The following is a 20,241-nucleotide window of genomic DNA, read 5'->3' on the forward strand; positions in this document are numbered from 1 at the left end:
GCTTATTTGTATGGATTCAAATCAGTCTAAACCATTAAAGGGGTTGAGATGAAGTGCCACGCCCACTTTTCCCACCAGCCTTGACGTGGCATGCAGCCCACAAGCAATTTTATTCACCATTCTTGTGTATGTAGTTCCACATGCCCCCTGCCCCCTCTTCACCCCTGCTGCGCTGATCACGGGGACAGCACATAGCGACCAAGTAAAACCAGAGTGCAGGGCCCACGCACAACATACAATTATAGATTGATGGGTTTCAGATCAATTATTTATTTGCCACCCGAGTTCCAAGTGAAGTCGGGCCACTCGAGCTTTGCTCGCGTTCTCCATCAGATGTCACTGAGCCCCATGGTTGGATACCTCCATCTCAAAATCCAACTTTTCTATCCGGTCAGAAGCTACCATGGCTCTGTGAATCCTTGCGCCCCCCCCCCCCCCCTCTGGTGCAGTGGGACCTTTGTCACCTGTGGGGCAATGATTTGCTCACTGCACCGCCCGTTATGTAATTGTCCGTAGTGTCTTGGTCACGTTGTGAAACTTGTCATTCGTTGAAGGGTAGGAGCTGGCTGTGCCATCTTTGACCTGTCTTCCAAGTCGACATTTGTCTGGCGGGTGGTTTCCCATCTTGACCTCCTTGCGAGTTGGCGAAGCTGGGAAATGTCGCACGAATGTGCGGCGAGGAGCCTGGCAGAGGTGTGGGCGACTGAGAATTTGAGAGGGTGGTGTGTGTGCGCGCGCCAGCCTGACTCACTCCAGACTGACTCACTCCAGAGTAAGAGTTCTGACGTTTCGGCTATTGTCCACCGGAGAGCGTGGTACTTGGCAAACCATGCCAATGAGACCCCTCCCCCGCCCCCCCCAGTTGGTTGCCCAATGGGAAGGCGCAGTCTGTGTGCGTCATAAGGAATGACTCGACCAACGGCAACCTTATTCTCCATGGGGTTACTTAACAGTTCCCCCGTTGGGGTGGTTGTAAACTACATTGACCCCCCCCCCCCCCCACTTAATTCCCACTTAATTTTGGACACATGACGCGAGAAGTGAGTGCGCGGTTAAGCACCCTTCCTCTGAGAAATGTTCTCTTTACTTTGAATTGCTGGCTTTTAAAGGTTTCTGCATGGGTGGCGGATCCGTGCAGAAGAAGGCATGCATTGTGACTGGAGGCCGTCCACTCATCCAATGCCCGAAGCCGCTGGCTGTGGGTTTACTCTCCTCATTGCAAGGCTAAATGCGCTGGGAAATGGCATTAGCGGGGGTGCACAGCTCTCAGCTGCAACCGGAAGGAATCGCGGAGGAGTGTTTGCGCTGGCGGAGGGAGCTCTGCCTGAGGCCAGGATGAGCAGTCCCCTTTCACTGCGTACGTTTCCAAGTCTATTGGCGAAAATACCGTGGGGGGGCGGTGTTGGAGCCAGATTATAAAGGGGAACTAATAAATAAACTCGGGTAGTCCCTTGTTCGAGGTCACCAGAAAATAGGACTCCCAGTTAGAGGAAAAAAAATGGAGGCAGGGTGAACACATGTTTCTTGCACACTGAATTATTTGCCAGGAGAGCAAGCCAGCGTTTTAAATAATGGTCCAGGCATGTGTTCTTCATTTTTAGACTGTACCTACCGCATCACAATTGTATATATTTGAGTGCCGAAAGTGTTCCGGGCGGCTGTAGAAACATGCTATGCGGGCAGCTCACATATAACTGGGAACTTGCCGGTCGCACTTATTGGTTTTGTGTTGGGCTGCTCTGTGACGCCATGCAAGCATTCCAGGGCTGTTTTATGGTGGTCAGGTATGCTAGGGTGCTGTTTAAACATGACTTCATCCGTCGTAACAGCTCTGCTATTCCCCCACCCCTTCCTCTACTCTTACTCCGTCTTAGTGTTCAAGCTCTAATGCCCAGACAGTCTGGAGCCCACAACTGCACCATAAGATGGCAGCCGTAACTTTTAGGTCGGCACTTCAGAGGGCTCCTGGGAAAGAGGTAACCACATTCCTCTTCTGCAAAGCGCATCCACTGCAGCACTCCGCTAATATGACGGACTGAGCCCGGCACGCTCTTTGCCCCATCTCCAGTGTGTGTCCATTAGGGGCCTGTTGTCCTGGCAAAAATCAGGAACACGCCGAACAGGCCTGTGTTCTGCCAGGTAGCCTGCTCAAGGCACAGTCCCAGCCGAGAACCTGGCTGGTGCTCTATTTTCTGGCACCAACGCTGTCTCTCTGGGCCTCAGGTATCGCACTGTTGGCTACATGAGGAAGAAGACTTTCTGGAGGGCAAAGCAGCCCTCTGCTCCTAACCCATCCCTCCACCTCTTGCCTACCAAGATAACAGTAGCGGCTCTGTGCCCACCATTCCCCTTCGAAATCCACCTTACCCATTCCACTGCGTGCCACATTGGGCTCCTATTGGCTGGTAATTCTCGCGTCACAAGATCTTATTACCCTTCTCATGGCGTCTCTCTGCCTACCAAGGGGCCAATCTGTTTAGCTCTATTTGGGTCTGGACGGGCTATAACCTCATCCCGTACCCCCTCTCCCGACCCATCTTTTACATCCTTCCACCCAAGCCGAGTCGACCTCCCTTACTTGATCTAGGCCCTTGAGCCCTCCCACTTTCAGACCCCCCCCCCCCCTACTGCCCAATCCCGCTCTGGACTAAATGGCTTCTCTTTCCAAAATCCCCGTCCAAGTCTGACACACTGTAGTACTTTCAATATGGTAACTTGTGCCCTGTTTTTTACCACAATACTTTTGCAATCACTCCCACCACCTCCCCAAAAGATTCCACCTCGCTCCTGCCATGTATAAATCCCATTCTTAATCTTTTTTTTTTTTTGCCTTCCTCCTTACTGACCCTCTCCTCTAACTCTGCTCCCCATTCATCAGCACTACTGCTACTCGTCCCGTACAAAACACACCCTCCTAGACAGAGCTTTTATAATTGTTTTTTTTTTTATTTTTTATTTATGACATTTGACATAATTGTATAACTCCCTCTCCAATGCAGATTATACCTATTGGCCTGTAGAAGGCACAATCACTGTGCTAAAGCCGCCATCGGTACTGATCACTCTAATTCCCTCCCCCGCCTCCCTTGCTAATCTGTGTATCGCTGAGATGTGGATTTCCTCACATTACACAGCTTCACCTGTTGCTATACACGCTAACTCTTCTTCACTCAAACTTCCTGCTCCTCGCAATGAGGCGGGGGATTAGTCTAATCAAGCACCCCCTCGTACCACTCGACTTGCTACCATAATGGCCAAGCTCCCCTGCCACCGTAGAAGCCATGCTGGAAATGGCTCTAATCGACAAAGGGAGCTCATTGCAAATGTGAGGGGCCCAGCAGTCAAAACTGGTTCCACCAAACCGCTTAAGATTATACCTGGGAGTGAATCGATGGTGATGATCGTTCGACCGAAGGATGCTTCTAATGGGGGCTTCCTTAAGGCACTCAGAAAGGTAGTTTGGTGCTACGCCTTGGAGACATTTGTACGTCCTAGTGGCCACTTGATGCTGAATTCTCTTTTCACTGGCAACCAATGCAATTCACGCCTGGTAATGGGTTCAGGCTGTTACTTCCCGAAGACCAGCCACAGCTCTAACTGCACCATTCTGAACAACCTGTTTATTAACATTAGCAGTAGACCTGCTATCCATAAGAATATTGCAGTAAGCAAGAGCATGGAGGCTCTGTTTTCACCTGCAAGCGAAGGATCTATTTGCCAAAGAAGTTTCTTCAGATGGGTGCAAGATCAGCTACGTGCTTATCAAAGGAGAGATTGAAGTAAAAAATAGCCTTCCAAGCTTTTAACATGGGGAGAAACCTAAATGGGACATCCAGCTATGGTAAAAAAAACAGTATTGTGGTCTTGTTTTTTCAGTCTCGGGGATGAACGCAATATCAGTAACTCTGACTTACCACTGTTAAGGGCCAGACAATTCAAAGCCATCCATGATTGGATGATAATCTCGAGTTCCAGCAAGACATAGGTGTCGGCGGCATAGTTTGTGTATCGTACCCCCCCCTTCCCCCATGCTAATAAGCAAGTCAAATAAAGGCCTGATATAAATGTTGAAAAGAATGGGGAGCAGACAAGAGTCTTGAGGGACACCACAGGTCAGCGGGAATGGTGAGGCCTTAACATTTCCAACTGCCACTCTGGCGCTACAAGGTCTTAAAAAAGAATGGATCCAGTCTGCTGCAGATTGTGAGCAACTTCCCCTCACAATCTCTTCACAAGTAGCAGATGATAAACGATGTCAAAGCTGCAGAGAGGTCCAGTAGCATAAGGAGTGCTACGTGCCCTCGATCAATGATGGGAGTGTTATTAGATTGCTGTCTCTGTGCCAAAGCCTGTACGCTAATCTCCTAGCAGGTTATTGGTTTCACTGAAGCCCTGAAGTTGGCTATATGCTTGGTATTGGTAGTTGGGCGATAGTTCCCTGGTATTGCTGGATCCAAATTATTATTATTTTTTTTTTGGAACAACAGAGTAATCCAGGCCTCCTTGATAGAGGAAGGGACAAGAGACTTGGAGAAGGAAGCATTTATTTTTAATCCATGGAATCAACGCCTTTGACTGTACTGGAGAGGCATATGTCCTGGAGGGGCTATTGTCCCCAAGACACAAAGTAGGTTTCATGCCTTTTTTATCATCCTCCAATACCTGGTGAAAGAAGAAGAGGGGTGAATCTGAAACGGGGACAGATTCTATGACTGCCACGCTGTCATCCAGCGATTAAAGACAAAGGAGAAGTGTTAAAGCAAGCTTAACAAAGGAGAAGTGTTAAAGCAAGCTTAACGAGCGAAGATGTTCAATTGGTGACTAGAGTTTTTTTTTTTATAAACTCGTCTTGGATAGCTTGGCACCAAGCATCCTTTTTATTATTTTTTGGTGTGTGTAATGGGGCGCTTGTTCTTTCCTTCTAGCTCTCGAAGGATAATGAACAGCAACTGGATTTAGCTTCCATTATTCTGTTATTGTAGTTTTCTTGTTTGGCAGACAAAATGCCCTTTTTGTAGTGGTCTGCAGCCATTTTATATTCAAGGAGAGATTCAGAGCATTGATGTTTGTGCCATTTGCGTTCTTTGGCCCTTTTGAGTTGTCTAAGGGAAATCAATTTACTGTCAAATCCGTTCTTATTTTGCTATGTTTAGACTTAAGTGGAGCAAGATCATTGATGGCTTCTGCCGATATTGTAGCACAACATTCTCCAGGGGCTATGGGGGGAGGATATTGGATATATCAGTGGGTACGTGATTATAGATGCTAAGACCTTGCTAAAGTTCCTAGTCATCTACAGCATTTCCATAGGAGAGGACACTGAGATGTTGCGCCTCAGGAGATTGCGTGAAAAGGACACAATAGGATGGTCGGATCAGGGATTTGAGGGTTAGTTCTAGATGCAAAGTCTCAGTTTTGTGGCTCGGCAGCCAATCCAAAGTATTAACCTTGCGATAGGAGGCAACATGGACTTCTGTTTAAAAGCCAATCTATCAAGAGAATTGAGTAAGGGGGATGCATTCTTGTCGTGGCGATTGTTTGCCCAAAGATTTAAATCGCCAAGAATCGCAGCCAGTGAGGTAGGTTTAGAAGTTTCATCGACAATGGGCAAGAAATTGCTCCTCAAAAAAATGGCACTTTGAATGGAGGACGATATCACACCTGAAAACTAATGGCGGTTGTAGGATTAAGCGCGAGTTTTATCAGTAGCTATTTACAATTATCTGACGCAAATGTGTTAGAAAGATGCTGTTTAAAAGAATTCTTAGATTACCGCAACCCCGCCATCTCTTGCAACCAATCCGCCCTTAGTTATATCATGTGGGAGTTGCCAGGATAAAACCGGGAGTAGCTGCATCGTGAAGCCAAGTCTCTGTAACGGCCAACAAATCAATAGAATTCTCAACCAGGTGATCCGCTAGTTCAAGTACATGCTGCACCAGGGACCGAGTATTTATCCAAGCAATTCTGTTTGTCTATGGCAGCATGAGGAGGGCACTTATAGGACGACACCTGGGAGCATAAACAGCATATAAAAGGTTACCCATTATTATCAACATCGTGTGTCCGGTTCGTTTTTAGTGGGTTTATCCGGGACGCTGTCAAATCAAGCTGGACTGGCACCCTGCTAACAATAGTATCAGTCTGCATAGCTCAGTTTTCCCCTCCCTGGTGCGCCTGAAGTTAAGTTGGGCGCTCAGGAAACATGGGAAGTGTAGCCCTAAACGAAAATTAAAAGTAAACTGAAAAACCACTCCCTAAATGTCTGAGATTAACAGACAGTTTAAAAATGGTGGCATTCTTTCTACTTCATCCAACTCTGTCCCACAAACGTTCCACCACTGTCTGGCCGCCCCCCGCCATACCATTCTCTACCTCGCTATTTGCCAATGACTTTACCCTTTTTCTGTCTGTAGAATACTTTGCATGAGCAAAGACATTTTTGGTTGTCCTCCAACCTCCAGCACAAACGCAACTGAATAGGATTTTTAAGGACCTTTTAGCAGGGGTGGCGAGCTGCAAGACCGCTTCAATGAAGCCTCGCTGACTGCAAGCATCCGAAAAACTTAGCAAGGGAATTATGTGGTTGGGACCTGCAATGGCCCCTGACCTGCTGTGATCTGGTTACCAAACCTGCGACTCTAATGAAACTACCCTCACCGCCTTTCTGATCTCTGCCCACGGGGAGGCGCTGCACAAGGTGTGCCACGCTTGGTGGATGTTCACTCACCTGTCCTTAGGTGCCCCCCTTTACCCCCCCCTTGTTGAAGCTAAGGGTGCCTGCGCCTCAACAGGGACTGCTGCTCATCCATGCAGCAAGGATTTTCTGATTGTGAATAAAAAGTTAAACCTCGACATGGCTCTTGTATAAAATGTGGGGGTGACGAAAATGGTTTTGGGTCAATTGCTGTGTATATTAATCTCGTGCACAAAAGACCAGGTTCTTAGAGGTCGCTGGCAACCCCCCCCCCCAAACCGTATCCCACCCCCTTCGGTGTTATCTGTTTGACTTTTCCCAGCACAGTGGAGTTAGTGGAAGCTGCCTTCCGTGTGTTTGCCCAGTTTGGCTCTGGGCCTTTACAATAGGTGGCCTTTGGCGCTGGGGGCAGTGTGACAACTTCCCTCTTTCAAGCCCTTTTATCTTGACTTTGTTTGCACAAATTGTTGATATGTCGGCTCATAAACCGTGGGGGGGTGTGGCCTACGACGCCACGACTAACCACCCACGAGCTGCCCTCCCAAAACTCCAGTGCGCCTGTCGACCTCGGCCTTTCTCCCGCCGATAAGCCCTGGTCAGATTAGGCCGAAAGCGACTGTTTACCGTGGCTGGCGGCTTTGTTTTTCTTGGGTTACAACTGGCGCCGCTGCAATTGGTGCGAGGATGTGACGGAATGAGGTCTGGGGGAAGTGAAAGGTGCTCTCCCACTAAGGCATTTGAAGTAACTTGAACAGAAGGTGGGTAGAACGGTACAAGAGGACCGAAAAAGACCGCCCACTATAAACGTAATGCTATGGATTTACCAGTACTTGTCGGCATAGTGATGCTGTGCTTGCAATCTGGGGAATATCTCTGACGTCGATGGGGATGCGGCGACAAGATGAGCATGGACTGGTCTTGTACTGGTAACGTGTGAACTGACGGTTTGGCGTTGCTTAATATTGTATTACATTGACCCACTCGGGGGGATAGCTCGGGGGCAACATGCTCGCCTTGGAAGCAAGACGACACGGAGCAACACAGGTTCGATCCCCCGGTCCGCGCTTAGAAACCTCTGGGTGTTAAGCGCGTTATAAATAGCCATCGTTTACATTGCCCATAAAAAAAGCATTTGAGGGACATATAACTTTCTTCGTCATAGGTCCACTCCTATAAGCACATACGCGGTACCCAGTGTGCAGCGAGGATACAAGCCGGGCAGGTAATGGGTGCTGCCTGGAACATTGCATCCGTTTGTTAAGCAGCGCATACGAGGCTATTCTGCCAAGTCGGTGCGCTTTATAATATTTACGTGGCATTTCAGAGTACTGTCTAATACGAGACTTGAGGGCTACGGGCTACATAACAAGGGCAGTTCAGGGATTTATGCCAGAATTTTTTGCGTCCTGTATGCATGACCTATTTTATTGGAGAGATGCTAGTCCCGTCCTGGACTGATAACATCTGAACTTTGCATTCTGGGGCTTGTGGTCCTGGCATTTATGAAAAATCCACTCCTAAGCCACTCAATGTGGAGTTGGAGCCATTTCTTGGGCTCTCGCTCCCAAATGAATGAGGTGTACTGGCATGCAAGTCCCTCACAACCTCGCAAACCCTTCGACGGGGCAGATCTGTTGCTTCTAGGGCCATCTGTCAACCACACCTGCCCCCCCCACCCCCATGCCGGTTGCACCCTGTTAGGCCTCATAAACTGAGGCATTATGCAGTACCTTCCACGGGTGGGTTGTGTGATTTTTGGGAGCTGCATTGTGGGGTCTCTCTCCTGTCGGGCGGGGAGCGCACTTGGCTGTGTGGGTAAACTATTTGAAACCGGTGGAGCCGATGTGTGCGGTAGATGGGCCATGTCTGTTACTTGAGCGGGAGGCGGGGGGGGAGGGGGGGTCTTCCGTGTACCCTATGGAGACTCTCTGCAGCTTGACTTTAGAATCAGTGCGCTTTCGTTGGCTATGCCTTTGTTGTTGGATTCTGATTTTTCTGCCCGGAACTTTGCTCTCTTAGTGGGCCTCTGAAAATGACGGGATTCTCTGCATATAACTGTGCTAAAGTCTTGCTCTGTTCATGCTAAGCCTTTTTTTTTCTCTCCCTCTTGGAAGGTTTTGGGAACAGCTGTGCACAAGTATTGGATTGAGGCTGGCTTCCTCATGGATGGGCTGTGCCCAGCTGGCGGCCAGTAGTGGTGGAGTAGGGATGCTGACCTGGAGGCACCTCGTGTTTTGGTCTCTGCTGGTCGTGGCCACGCTCTCTGCCGCGCGCCCAGCGCCCACGCTCCCCGATCAAGGTAAGGCATTTCTCCTCTAGGGCGAGAGGGGAGGGGGCGAGACCTCCGGTATTCGCAACACGTCACGAGCACCCGCTGCCCCCTCACAGAAAAACAATCTCGCTGCTGTTTAGCACATGCGCAGTAAGGCTAGTGGAGCGTGCATGTGTGCTGGAGTTTAGTGTAAAGGGCCTGTGCAGATCTACCAGGACCAGTGTGTCCGAATTCACCATGCTCTCTGTTGGGTGGTTATTATGGCAGTTTGTTTCTTGGGTCTGATGCAGGCATTTCACAGAACCTTGAACAAGGGATTCGTTCTGGGCCCCTACTCCCAGGGAGGCTGAGTGGAGTCGGTTTGTTGGGTGGGGAAAAAGGCTTTTGGGTAGATATGTGACCTGGAACGTAAAAAATGCCAGGGGTAGCGGAAGTGGCATCACACGACCTTTGACATCACAGGAAGTGATTGTCATTTGACCCCACCCAGAAATGGCATCATAGGAAGTGATGGAACGCAACCTTTCACCCCTTAACAAACCAGGACTTGCCTCACACAGCATTGTTCCTAAGTACATTACGAAAAATGTGGCTACGAAATCACTGTGACGCAATATTCAATTTATACAAGAATGGATCATCATATGTATTGTTAATCTATGCCCATATTACCAAATTGCTGTGACTGCAAGCAGACGTCCAAGGCCAAATGATGATGTGTTTGGTATATAGAACTTATGCTTAAGCGCTTCATATAGAACTATACCTACAATATCCCCCAACATGTGTTGGTACTCATTTATCCACCTCTGAAGGATAAAAGGCTGAGTTGGCCATTCCAGGATTCCCACCTGCACATCACCCACACATTGCAGCCCCGAGCGCTCCACCCACTGAGCTATGGTAAAATGTGTAATTGCATGTCTGAATGTTCTCAAGTCAGAAAGCAAATTACACTCTGTAGTGGATACCATTAAACTGGTAACTGAGATTTAACAGCAGGCCAGTTCAGGTGCAGGTCTGGTGCAAAGTTGGCCACATGCCTGCGTAGATCTCCTTTTCAGGCTTCAGGTGTTGGCAAAATACAGTAGTGCAGGGAAGGCGGCTCACTTGATCGTAATACAGTAGTGCAGGGAAGGCTGCTCACTTGATCGTAATACAGTAGTGCAGGGAAGGCGGCTCACTTGATCGTAATACAGTAGTGCAGGGAAGGCGGCTCACTTTATCGTAATGGAGACCACGGCAGAAAAATGCTATAACTGCAACTTGCGAAAAGCAAAATGCATATTCTGAAATGGAGACTTATTCTACTCTAAATGCTTTTTGGAAGTTTTTGTCTGCATTGTGAATTTGATGTGTTTAAGAACAGACTAAATCAGTGACTTACTCCCTGAAGTGTGCCTGAAATTAACCTTTTATTGAGTCTAGCAATTGTATAGAATTCCAGAAAGACACATTTTTGTTATTCCTATTCTCTCTTATTTAGGGTCACTGCTCAAAGACTGACACTTGTGGGAACCCCTGTTATTGTTTGTTTTATTATATTTTTTTTAAGAGGCCTGAACAAGAAAGCCAGCCACTCCAGAAAGAAGCCACATGGTGCTGGCCATGGCCCAAGAGCTTCCATTTTTAAAAAAAGATCTTTTCTCTTATTTTTTTTCTTTCTTTTTTTTTTGGGAGGTATGAAGGGGGGGAACACAGGGGTAGCAAGGGAGGCACGGTCGCACGACCCCCAAATAACGTCCCTGTTTGTGACTGGCCAAATCGAGCCTGGCTTTGCAAGTCACACAGCACTATATAACCGGAGGCCCGCTATCCTTTCTGAGGACCGTTCCACAAGCCCCTTGGCTCATGAGGGTCCAGCATACATTGGTCTTATTTAGGGGCGCACGTAACTTTGAAGACTGGTTACTGCTATGCAACAACATTCTGCCGTGTAAAAGTCAGCTTCTACTTGTATGTTTCACCCAATGGCGGGTAAGCCAATGAGGTCCTTGCCCCATGGGTGAACGTTTGCTTGGGTCCCCGTCTGCTCTTACAGATCTACCAGTGGGCCTCTTAACTGTGCAAACGACATCGGTATAAATCCCCTAACCTAACTTGACCGCTCCCTATTGGCGGGAAGCTGCTTGGGTTATTGTCCGTTTTGCTGTCCCCCAACTTTGCATGGCCCAGTGAGGATACAGGCCGGGGTACTGCAGAGCTGAATGGACAGGGGAGTGGCGGCGCGCTTGCGCCTCCCCATTACACGCACCGCACATATGTAGGCACCAGGAAGCCATGCCTTCTGGAGGCATGCTGTACTTCTGGGTCCGGTTGGATGCTGCATAGGAGGGTGGCAGCATATACTGTGGCATGTCTGTTTTTTTTTTTTCTCTTGTTATTTATTTATTTTTTAAACTTGGCTTCATGGGGGGCGGAAGCATAATGAGTGTTCCTGCATGGTACTGCTCACATATGTGGGTCTGTCTAATGTTTTTTTTTTCTCTACTGTGACATGGCATTTTGTACTGGTAAAGCCAATGGGGGTACTAGGTTCATATATGGTCATAATAGTGCAGCCTCCATGGACATGTATAGTTGCAGCCAGCATGGGCATGTTTTTGTTCTGGCATTGTGTACAAAGGCATCATGAAATGTTGGGGAATGTTGCATCTATATTTGATTTTTACGTTGCACAACAAAACCCATTGTAAACTACCCCCACACACATTTTCATAAATTCTTGCTTTTAATATTTAAACATCTTGTCAGGGGGGGGGCTCCTTCCTGCCCGAACCCCGCCCCCCTTATTTGGTTCCATATATTCGGGGGAATGTTAATCCCTCCAATTGAAAAATGAAGCGGCCGCCAGTGGGTCGGATTGAGTGGTGTGAATGTTGGAGTCACCTGACTTGTCTTACCTTGGTGTGGGGGGGGGGGGGCGGGCTCTCTGCGAGTCTAGTTCTTCCCTGGATGCATGCTCGGCTTTCTCGCCACAAAAGGCTGCTGTGATCGCTTTTCAAGGGTGGGCAACCTGCAGTTCTAGTAATGTTATAGAGCACAACTGTTGGGCTGTGCATGGAACTCCTGGAGAGCTGAAGGTTGCAGACCCCTGTTTTAAGTACTAATGTGTTGAGCACACCCTCGGCTCCTGGTTGAAGTATGTGCTTCGTGTGACTACTGCACTCACTGAATTATCTACGCAAGAACTTTTGTCTGCCTTTTTAGTGCCTTCTACTCTGCCCGTCCGAGTGTCTATCTTTTGCCCTCCTCTGGTCACAGGGAAGATGTTGTGTGAATGTACTTTTTATGTAGGCAGTGCTTCAATCTTACGCCCATGCATATTTGGGAAATCCATTTACATCAAGGCGCGACATTTTAAAAGGTCGATTTGACCAGGTGACCTATACCAGCTCAGTTCCTAGCTCCCAGAACGCTGCATCGATTCACAGTGGTCCCTGGGTATAGAAGTTTCATGGCGCGCCGCCCTGCATCCTGCTCCCTTTGTCTTTGCCAAATCGATGGTTGTATGTGAAGGTTTGCATCTTTAGAATGCGCCCATCCGCTAGGAATGTGTATGGTTTTCAGTGAAAACTGTAGCTTTCAGCAGTTGTATGGTAATTTCAGGCCTGCATAATATTTCTTTGCCCAGTGGAGTTTGAACTGAAAATGTTTTGCTTTGAGAATGAATTGCACGGTGAGTGCTTCTTTTCCAATCATTTCACTATGCACCAACCGATGAAGTCTTCTTCGAAAGCTAATGCCTGATTTCATTCCTGCCCAACGTTTCCAACAAAAGGTATCCAATCCTGCATTTTGTGTGATTAGCAACGCCGTGGCAAACTTTTTTGTTTGTTCTTTGCATCAACGACCACAACGTGGGGTGCTTCTTAAACACACTCCTTGTGGGGATTGCTTTTGTGAGTTGACTCGTACCTCCTTCGAAGGGGTTAATGCCAGCAGCTGCCCACGATAGTGAATGAGTGATCTGCTCATTCTGGACCTGTCGCTGGTGGCATCCACTGTGCCCAGCTCTTCATAAAGCGGGAACTTCTCCGTCACTCCCTCGTGCATTGCGTTCCAGAGTGTTTGAACTTTTTAGTGTTTACAGCACTTCGGAGTAAACAAAACGCACTACTTTACACCCTGTGCACGACAAGCGAGCGTATTTTGCGCTACTCTGTACAATTCCCAGGTCAATGGCACTCACTAGCCAGTCCTTTAAGTGATTACAATCTGGAGTTTAAGGGTTCTGCACTGATTTGACTGAATAGGGTCAATGTTTGATAGTTGGGAAAGGCTCATGGGTGGATATTTGACTGCCCACGGAGAGCCTGCTTTACAAGTGACACTACTCGAACCGGAGGCTGGTGGTCCCCTCTCTAAACCCCTGATGGGATTAGAACCTGTAACCTTCTGGTCCTCTGCGCAGTGGGCACTCTGCTCACTGCCCTTTGTGTCAACATTCATACTTGCAACTAACCACGTCTAAGTGATCCAGGATATCAAATGCCTAACCCATACCCTTGCTGACCCTCGGAGGACTTGAGGTGGCCCTCCTAGGGTTCCCTTTTGCCCCATGTGGTTCTCTGGTCTTGCCTCTTATCTCCGTCCCCATGAGTAGAACTTGATCAACCCCTTGCAATACCCATGTATTCGTTGCTGGCTCTGAACCGCTTTTTCGCTGAGCCGTCTTCTGCTTGCTCAGAAGGAATGTTTGATGCACGTCCCACCTGAGCTCATGCTGTTTCATTTTCGGGCCAGTGTATTCTTCTATTGGGCTGGGATAGGATGGAGTTCAGAAGGCTGGTGATGCGTTATGTGACAATGTTTTCAGTGGAACTTTAAGTGGATTGATATTGAAGATCCTATCCCAGCCCAATGCATCGAGTGGTCCTTGAACTTTCCAAGCCACTGCTTAAGTGCACTCTAAAAGGTTGGTTGGTTGGTGTGCTGACTGAGCATAAACTGCCAGAAGTCTTCACCTGACACTGAAGCCCTTTTGCTCCTTGAATATCTCTGGTGCATGGTTTTCTTTAATAATTGGCAGGGCAGGGATTGGGGTTTCCTATGATCCGAGTCCATGTTGGCAAAGGTTGGTGCTTGTAAGCAACATATGCCGGGCCACACAATGTGCAGCTGTGCTTGGCAAGTGATAGTTCAGTCTTGGCGAGTAAGAAATGGTGTCTTAACATGTGAACAACTGGCCTTCATGCCGGGCGTGGTGGGGCTGGTTCCATGTCATTTAATCGCGGGTTTTTTACCAGCAAAAAAAAGTCCCGCGATAAAAGGACATTGTACTGTAGGGCTTTCTGACTAGCTAGTAACTCGCAACTTTTGTTTGCTCCTGCATATAAAAAGGTGTTCTAGAATGTTGCTCGTGTTTTTCGCTTTTTTCCCCCTTGCATATGGCCCATAATTGACAGTTAATGCCACGTAGTATGTTTCTAGGGCACCAGTTGCACTAGGACAGGTGAACATAAAGTCCTTTTTCGGTAACATGTCATGCAAAGGATGGGATGCAGAGTAACTTTCACCAAATAATCAGACCTACTCAGTAAGTTGGCAAAGTCCAATTCGACTGTTTTACTATCTTTTATCTAAAACGGGGAGTTACACCAGATATTGACAAATGTTCGCTTGAGCTCTCGATATATTTTGCATAAAAACACTTGTGTACTAAAAATTTGTCATAAATGACATCCTACTACGGGCAAATAAGAAAAACATACGAGGGATTGTGGTTGGCTGAAAGGTAATATCTAAGTATACTTTTTGTACAGGTCAGGTTGTGATTGGATATCTACTGTCAGGTGGACAACTTAAGCCTGCCTCTAGTGCAAGTCATCCTCAACACAGAATACTATTGGCTCTTAAACTATAAGGCCCTTCGTTATACGGCCCTCTAACTGGTTGGCGCACTCGTGCCATGTCTGGAACATTCGGCTCCTTCGCAGCACGTAAGCTCATACCGAGGTGCCGGGAGGTGTACGTGACTTTGCTTTCCCTCCCAATTAGCCCAACATCTCTATTGCCCATGCCTTATGCCATGAAAATTTGCCTTTTAACTTGAGCTTGCAATTTATTCTCGGCTCTGGGAATATAAGGGAGTACAGGCACACACTTATCACAGTTCTGGTCTGCATGCCCAGCTCCTATTTTCATCCTTCGTCCACGTGATGGGAGACCACTATTCGGCTCTGTTTTGCAGCAATTCATGGTCTTGAATTAATAAACTTGGCACTCATGGTGTTCTTTCTTTGCTGCTTAACAATAGATGATTCAGTGTCTCACGGTTTCTGTTCTTCAAGGATAGATAACCGGCCTTGGCTTGCTCCAGCTTTGATACCACTGATCAGGCTCTGGCCTGGCTGACCTCTTTCCTCTCTGATCGACCATCCGAGGTTCAACTGGGGTCCTTCCTATCCTCTATCTTCCTCTCTATCTGTGGTGTTCCCCAGGGGTCTAACCTCTCGCCCTGGCTTGTCAACCAATACCTGCCAACTCTCGCCCACTGCATTGCCATTCTATGCTCAAATTTCCAGTGCTACGCTGATGACACAACTCATTTTCAGGCTGCCCTCAGCCACCTCCTCTCCCTCTCTCATCTCAGATTGCCTAACTGCCATTCAAGATTGGTGTTCGCCAATGATCACTGTCAGAATGCCAGCAAGACCGAGATCCTCTTCATCGGCACACCTTCTCCATCCTTTCCCTTCTCTCTCTGGCCGGCCTCGCTTGGCCCTCCTCCAACCCCCACCTGCGAGGCTAAGAACCTCGGGGTCATCTTTGACTCCACACTTTCCTTCTCCGCCCACATCTCAGAGGTATATAAAAAGTCAAACTTCCTACTGCACCTCCTCAGAGGCACTCTTCCTTTCCTCTCCTTCCCTTAGAAGCTCACTGTCTCCCAGGCTCTGGTTCTCTCTAGGTCGGACTACTGTAACAGCCTCTTTCTGAATCTACCTGCCTCTACTCTTCGCCCTCTGCAACTAATCCAGAACAGGACTGCAAGACTTGTCGTTGGCCTCAAGCCCTCGCATCGTATCCCTCCAGCTCTGAAATCTCTCCATTGGCTCCCAGTGGATTCAAGGGTTAAATTTAAAACCCTCTGCATTGTCCACAAGGCTTTCTGGGGCCTGGGTCCAAAATACCTTCAGCTATCCCTCCGCAAATACCTCCCCTCTCGAGTCCTTTGCTCCTCTACCTCTAACTCTCTCAAGCTCAGTCGTTTTTCAAAGAAACGAGCTGGGGGGAGATCCCTGTCTTCGGCTGGGGCCTCCCTCTGGAACAGCCTCCCTGCCACTCGGAAACTTGAGGAAAATCATCTCCGGTTCCGGAAGCACCTCAAGTCCTTCCTCTTTGCATCTGCCTTTGCTCCTCCTCTGCCCTGCTGATCTGCTCTCTCTTGGCACTGTGCACCTGGCCACCATCTGTCCCCCTTGGCCCAGGTACCTGCTCACCCTGCCACCCTTCTGCACTGCCTCCCGGCCACCCCTCACACTGGGGACCATATCTGTACCCATACAGTCCCACACCCTCCCACCCCCATTTTCTTCTTTTATGCACTTATCAGACTTACCCAGCTCTGCTGCCATAAACGCAGCAATTGCCACTTGCTGAATGAACTACCCCTGTCGATTGTTCCATTATCTATGTATTTGCATTTATGACTATTTGCTCTGCACTTTCCATTCTCCCCCTTCCATGCACTTTTCCCCTTTCCCTTTCCCATGCACTTGCACGTCCTCAATGTCACTGGGCCTAGTAAGATCGTTGTTTTGTTCTCCCCTGTTCCCCTCCACTGCCTTGTCACGCTCTGAAACACTTGTGTGCGAGCGCAATACAAATAAAATATCATATATCATATCATACCAGGCCAAGCAGCTTAACCCTTTAAGTCTGTGATCTCCAGCTAATTCTTTGCTGGGACACACGTCTCGATCCTTCTTTCTCCGTGGGTTTGAACTTATTGAAATATGTGACACTGATGTCCAGACACTACAATGGCAGCTTTGCCTGCAGTCTATTCACTATGTGTAGCTAGCTTTTATGATTACTTGGTGTACTTGTGTTGCTGTGTCTGTACATTCATTGAACGGTTTGCAGTTTCTGCAGTGTGTCGCACACACACACGCATGCAATCTTTTTCGCATAGGAGCTTTCACTCGATTCCTTATTTGGCCATTAGTTTCTTTAAGGTCCATACATTATCTTCTTAGTGCGTCACTCTCACTTCTTGTGATGTCATCGTCTTATCTTTCTCTTGTTTTCATATTCCTTTGGGGGCCTCTTCCCAGAGATTGTCGGGCATACATCTGGTATGGCTTTCTTAATGGATACCTTTTACTCGAACACTCGTCGCGGTATGGTCCTAACTACTGGTGTCAAGCATGGTGCAGTCTCGGGTTTCCAGCATACAGGCAGTAGGGGGCGGGACTTCCTGCAGAGGCATTTGGCTACTTCTCTACACAGGTGTCTGCAATGTTTGGCTTGCTAGATTTGGACTACAACTCCCATGATCCCTCACGATTGGTTATGCTGCTTAGAAATGATGGCAGCTGTAGTCCAAAACCTCAGGCGGGCCAGGGATTGGAGACTCCTGCACTAGGGAGTACAAATCAGCTCATGGTAGCCGTTGAAGTCAATTCCCCCAGAGTCTCCTAGGATAGAACCGGGATGGAAATGGATCCCAGCAAAGTGGAACCAAGGGTTTCCTAACCAAGCTCTGTGGTGTTAAAGGAAGGGGAAGAGGTATTTCCTCTTTTAGAACCACTAACCTCTTCCCACTTCACCCTTTCACGACTCCATTTGGTGCCGTACGTCTGAAGAGTTGGCGGGTACGAGCTTAAAAATGAGTGGGATCCGTGCCCTGTGGGAAATCAAATATGTTCCCATCCCGTGTGGAGAATACTGATGCTTTTCTAGCAGCCGAGTACCTTATGATTCCTGAAGGGAGAACTGATGCTTGAACCCTTCCAAGCATAACATTATTGTACAGTTGATGACATTTTCCTGTGCAAATCCTTCCTCTAAAATATTTTTTCTGCTGTTGCTTTCGCTACATCAAAGTGCCCTTCGTGGAAAGGGGGTTAACTCTTCAGCCACGTGTGGAGTGTTTTTATTTAAAGAAAAAAAAAAACTTTCCTGGATGGCAAAATGAGTGTACAAGTCTTATTTAATCTTCATGTTCTACTTATCTGCATTAAGACTCACCTAATCTCAATCTTCTCTTTTTCTTGGTGTGGAGCTGTATGTTTGCTGTCTTAATTGAAAGCTTCCCCCTTCCTATTCCTGCTGAACTTTCTTCATCTGGCCTCTGTTTCTCTCCTTTTCCTCACCTTGGTTCAAGAGTCAGCACAGTTGGAACCCTTTATCACTCTTCGTGGTCGCTCTTCATCTCCTCCAAAAAAAACTTGTTCTTCATTCAAATGTCGCTATTCTTTTTTCTGTTGTCCGTTTCTAGCTATCGTCCACACCTCCTTTTGTGGTGGATTTGTCAATGTCCTTTATTCTTCACATTGGTTATCCTTGGGGGAGGGGGGAATTGCTATGTTACTATCTAAAATTCCAGCGTCTTCCCACCTCCCCCAGCTCTTCTCCCGCCATGTGTCACGTCTCTGACTTTCCCCTTGATTTGATTTTCTCTGTTAGTTTACTTTTTTTCTGCAGGTTTGGCTTCCTCCAGTTTACTCTTCTGATCACTTTTTCGCCTTTCATCTTCCTTCCATCTTTCCTCCTCGCCAGCCCCTTCTTTGGTCACCTTCTCTCCGCGTAAACTCCACTCCTATGGCACACCGCTCTACAGGTGTATACTCGCGGTTTCTTCCTACTTCCTTTTCTACTCTATCTGCAGACTCGGCGACGACTTTGTGCACCTCTTCTCCTGTGCGGCTCGTTATCTTCATCTGCTGTTGCCTTTCTTCCCTTCTCAAACCTCTCCAAATATGGATTACCCCCACGGTCTTTTCTTCTATCTCCTGAAGATCTTCAGGCTTCTTATGGCTTTTGGCTGCTATCCACTCAATGGCAGTTCTGTGGTTATCTTACGCATTTTCCTTACCCTCAAAATCTTTCAAGTTATTAATCCTACACTCCCCTTATCTCCCTCTCCCTGCTTACCTTCTCTTTCTGCTTCAATTTTCTTAACTATTTTACTATTGAAGCTGCTCGTCTCCATGCATCCTTTCCTTCAAATTCCCCATGCCCCACTCAATCCCCAGATCTCCCATTTTCCCTCACTGCTCTCATCTGCTTTCTCTCCGCCCCTGAGACTAATGTGGCCGCCATCTCTCTTGGCTCGCCCTACTGCTGCCCTCACTGACCCTATAGCCTCAGTATTGATACCCAGGGTCTATTCTGCTCTACTTTATGGGACACACCTATGTAACATTTCTTTAATTCTGCTACATTCCCACCTGAATTTAAACATGCATCTATTATTCCTATTTTTTTTCTTCAAATTTCCATCCATTTTCTCCACTCCCATTCCATATAATCATATAATCGTATCATGTACGTCAAAGTCTCTGCTTATCTAACCGCTTTTCTTTTCCTACCTGCTCGTCAGTCTGGTTTCCGTCTATACCATTCTACAGGGGTGGCTCTTCTAAGCACTATCTGCAGCCTTTGACTCTGTAAATCACTCTGTCCTTCACTCTATGCTCTCATCTCACTTGCTCTGTCCCCTTGGCTACCTCTCCTTTTGGTTCTTTTTTTTCCTTTGTCGACGATTTATCCACCTACTCTTTCCCCCCCCCCCCAGCTATATTCTCTTCCTCTTTACCGCGCTCTGATTCTGCTAGAAATCTAGGCATGCTGTTGATTCTCTTGCATGTCCACTACTGCGCGTTCCTGTCCCTATCAACTCTTTAACATCCCGAAAGCGTGTCCTTCTTGCTCCCATTTCTCGCCATTAAACTTCTAATTTCTGCTCTTGTTTTCTCCAGCCTGGACTACTGCTCCTGTGCTCTGCTAGGCCTCCCTGCCTGTTGGCTTGCCCACTTGCACTCTCTCTAACTCTTCCTTTTGTCTTCTTTTTGGTGTCCCACCTCAGTCCAATCTGCCCTCCCCAATTTCGTAGGCTGTCCTCTGGATCCCATCTTCTATTCCACTTTCTCTTTGCTGTCTTTAAATCTGTTCGTGGTCTGACCCTCACCTCCCTCCTCACCCTCTGCTCTTTCTATTCTCTGGGTCGTTCTCAAAGCTCCCCATCTCAGTTCCTTCTCTCTGTTCCCCGACCTCTATGCGCACCATCCAGTTTCAACTCCTCTCTTGCACCGAAACACTG

The 20,241-nt window shown here is 47.8% G+C and overlaps 1 protein-coding gene across 4 annotated transcripts in view; it reads left to right on the top strand.

The window, feature by feature from the left end:
- Nucleotides 1–20,241, top strand: part of FGFR1 (fibroblast growth factor receptor 1) — a 140,152-nt gene that overhangs the window by 4,783 nt on the left and 115,128 nt on the right. For all 4 annotated transcript variants that reach the window (XM_069617932.1, XM_069617930.1, XM_069617929.1 and 1 more), the window contains exon 2: nt 8,812–8,996. In XM_069617932.1, coding sequence (XP_069474033.1) covers nt 8,864–8,996 — 133 coding nt within the window. In that variant the 5' untranslated portion in view covers nt 8,812–8,863. The remainder of the gene's footprint in view (nt 1–8,811; nt 8,997–20,241) is intronic.

This window comes from Ambystoma mexicanum, chromosome 10, assembly GCF_040938575.1.
Source record: "Ambystoma mexicanum isolate Mex_15411 chromosome 10, UKY_AmexF1_1, whole genome shotgun sequence".
Lineage (NCBI taxonomy): Eukaryota > Metazoa > Chordata > Amphibia > Caudata > Ambystomatidae > Ambystoma > Ambystoma mexicanum.